The sequence below is a fragment of the Actinia tenebrosa genome, unplaced genomic scaffold, assembly GCF_029948245.1.
Source record: "Actinia tenebrosa isolate PJP-AT-01 unplaced genomic scaffold, QUT_ActTen_1.0 PGA_scaffold3__52_contigs__length_22856419, whole genome shotgun sequence".
Taxonomy (NCBI): Eukaryota; Metazoa; Cnidaria; class Anthozoa; order Actiniaria; family Actiniidae; genus Actinia; species Actinia tenebrosa.
The window spans coordinates 1,727,255-1,729,882 of record NW_028292580.1 but is presented as its reverse complement, the minus strand read 5'-3'; the positions used below and the strand labels follow the sequence as shown (position 1 = coordinate 1,729,882).

Genomic DNA, 2,628 nt, shown 5'->3' with positions numbered 1-2,628 from the left:
TCCGTTTCTAGATATTCAGTTAATACAACTCGAACTTGTCTGTAAAGTGAGGGTTCTAAGTGGAATTCGTCGCGGTTTGGAGTGGAGTTCGTCGCTTTTGCGGCCGGCTTCGGCGTCGGAGTAGAAACAAAATGGCTGCTAACGAAGGTATGTCTGAAAAAAACTATCTTTTAAACAAACTAATCGGCGGCTTTTTATGATAAAAAACGAAGAAGTTAACTTCATACTAAAGAGGGTTTAAATGGAAAGAGAAATTCGAGTCCATACCACTGCTATGATTGATATTTTTACTTAAACTTTTGGGTCTTTTCTACGGCTAGGTGATTCAACGAATGAACAAACTCAGTCTCACGATGAGATACAGTTTTCTTCCACTTCGAAGCCTAAAAAGAAATCTTGCTACCACTGCTGTGTCCCTCAGTGTAATGGTGATTCAAGATATCACAAAGAGCTGCTGTTTCATCGCATTCCGGGTGGAAAAGAAAGCCAAGAACTTCGCAAACATTGGTTAGTTAAGATTCGAAGAGACGAAGGACCTTATTTCAAGGTAAGATTTTGAAATAAAAATTTAACTGTCATTATTCATTGGTTTTTACTGCCTCATTTGAGCGTTCAGGCTGCATTTATAGTTACCTTTTCTTTGTTTTATCTAGATAACAAGCAGTACGAGGGTTTGTTCGAGGCATTTTGAAAAGGAAGATTACCTTCCCCCTGACAATGCTGGGAGACGATTGCTTAAAAGAGGATCTATTCCCTCTCAGTTTGACTGGGCAGCAAAATCTGTTAAGAGAAGGAAGATCATTCGTAATGTCAGCAGGTAAGGCCAATAATGTCATTCATAAGTGTACTTATGTGCTTGCCTATAAGTAAAGAATGACTCTTTTATTCTTAGAGAAACATAAACTGACGAGAGTGACATTGATGACAACAATAAAATTTCTGAGGCTAGTGAACCCCAAAGACCAACGGTGCAGGAAGAATTAGAAGCACTCAAACTAGAGCTTTTACAGAAAACAAGAGAACTGGAAAACAGTAGACAAGAAATAGCTGCTGCATTGGAACAAGTCAAGGCAGTGAAGGCACAAGCTGAAGTAGAAATTCAGAATTCTAAGCTAGTTGCTGCTAAGCAGCTTGCTATATACAAGTTTGGAGTAGAAAGGTTTTCTACAGATAATGATGCAATAAGGTTTTATACAGGTTTTCCATCCTATGAGCACATAAATTTTTTTTTTGATTTTGTTAAACCAACTGCAGAGAGAATGATTTATTGTTATGCTACAGGTGAGAGGGAGAGCCGCCCAGGGGCACGAAATATGCTAGTCATAAATGAACTGTTTATGTTTTTAGTAAGACTTAGACTAGGTTTATTTGCGCAAGACCTTGCTCACAGATTCCAAATCCATGTTTCTTCTGTCAGTAGGAAAATAACTTCATGGTGTAATTATTTATATTTTATGTTGGGGAGCCAACCATTGTGGCCTTCAAGGGAGGCGGTCGATCAGTACATGCCTGAATGTTTTACCAGACTATATCCAACGACTAGAGTAATCATAGACTGTACTGAGATTTTTGTTCAGACCCCTAGTTCATTACTTCTGCAATCTCAGTTATATTCTTCCTATAAGAGCAATACCACCCTGAAAGGTTTGGTTGGGATAACTCCTTATGGGGCAGTTTCCTTTGTTTCTGGGTTATATACTGGAGCAATATCTGATAAGGAAATCACTAGGTGTTGTGGTATTTTGGATTTGCTAGAAATGGGAGATTCAGTTATGGCAGACAAAGGTTTTGATGTAGAGGACCTTTTATTTGAAAAGGGAGTAGAGCTCAATATTCCTCCTTTCTTAGAGAGTCAAGCTCAGTTTTCAACAAAGGATGTACAAAAAACCAAAGCAATAGCTAGTGTTCGAATTCATGTTGAAAGGGCCATCAGGAGAATAAAGGGATATCATTTTTTTGATTCTGATGTTCCACTTAATGCATTAGGATCAATCAACCAACTGTACACAGTGGCATGTCTTCTAACAAATTTCCAAGGCCCCTTAATAGCTAATGGCAATAATGGGAATCAACGGTAACTGGTAATAGCTATTTGGAATACAAATCACATTAAACCCATGAAATGGTACTAGTCTAATAAATACTTATTCCTTGAGAATTTTTTATTTTCTATTGCAGTTATTTTTTCATATTTTCTGCAATAGTTGTATAGTAAAATACCCTTTTTTATGGGTTGACTGTGGTAACTATAATAAGTCAACTTATTAGTCACTTTCAAATGCAATGTGGAAATTCTTTCCAGTATTTACAATCTCTTTAGGATATTATTTTAAACATTGGTTTTCAGTGTTCAAAGAAATGATATTATTTTAAGAAGTGTTGAAAATAAAAACTATCAACCTTGTCTTTTGCTTCTTGAAAAAAATCTTTGTCAAAAAGAATTTTGTTGCAAACAAAAAGATTGTCACTTATGTAACTAAAAAAATCACACCATTCAAGGCCAGTCAGGGCTAGCTGGCACTGTACTTGATAATAGTAGATATCAGTTTTCATTGGTGATAGGATCATTGGTAAGGTATCTGACATTGCCAAAGTCAGTCTCCCCCTCCTTTACAACCTTGATTTCCA

The 2,628-nt window shown here is 36.7% G+C and overlaps 2 protein-coding genes across 2 annotated transcripts; both read left to right on the top strand.

The window, feature by feature from the left end:
- On the top strand, window positions 1–973 carry LOC148907652 (uncharacterized). The gene is made up of 4 exons (XM_089034815.1): window positions 1–147; window positions 321–547; window positions 654–817; window positions 893–973. The coding sequence occupies exons 1-4, from the start codon at window positions 132–134 to the stop codon at window positions 900–902; spliced, it is 417 nt and encodes a 138-aa protein (XP_088890941.1). The 5' UTR covers window positions 1–131; the 3' UTR covers window positions 903–973.
- LOC148907651 (uncharacterized) lies at window positions 918–2,100 on the top strand (the record flags this gene model as incomplete). Its single annotated transcript, XM_089035684.1, has 1 exon — window positions 918–2,100. A coding segment is annotated over one exon (1,161 nt), but the record flags the coding sequence as incomplete, so codon positions are not given.
- Between the last annotated feature and the right edge of the window lie 528 nt (window positions 2,101–2,628).

Bases quoted from the DNA above. Each gene is read 5' to 3' on its own strand.
- LOC148907652 (XM_089034815.1), top strand. The intron at 548-653 runs GTAAGATTTTGA...TGTTTTATCTAG, and splicing joins ACGAAGGACCTTATTTCAAG to ATAACAAGCAGTACGAGGGT.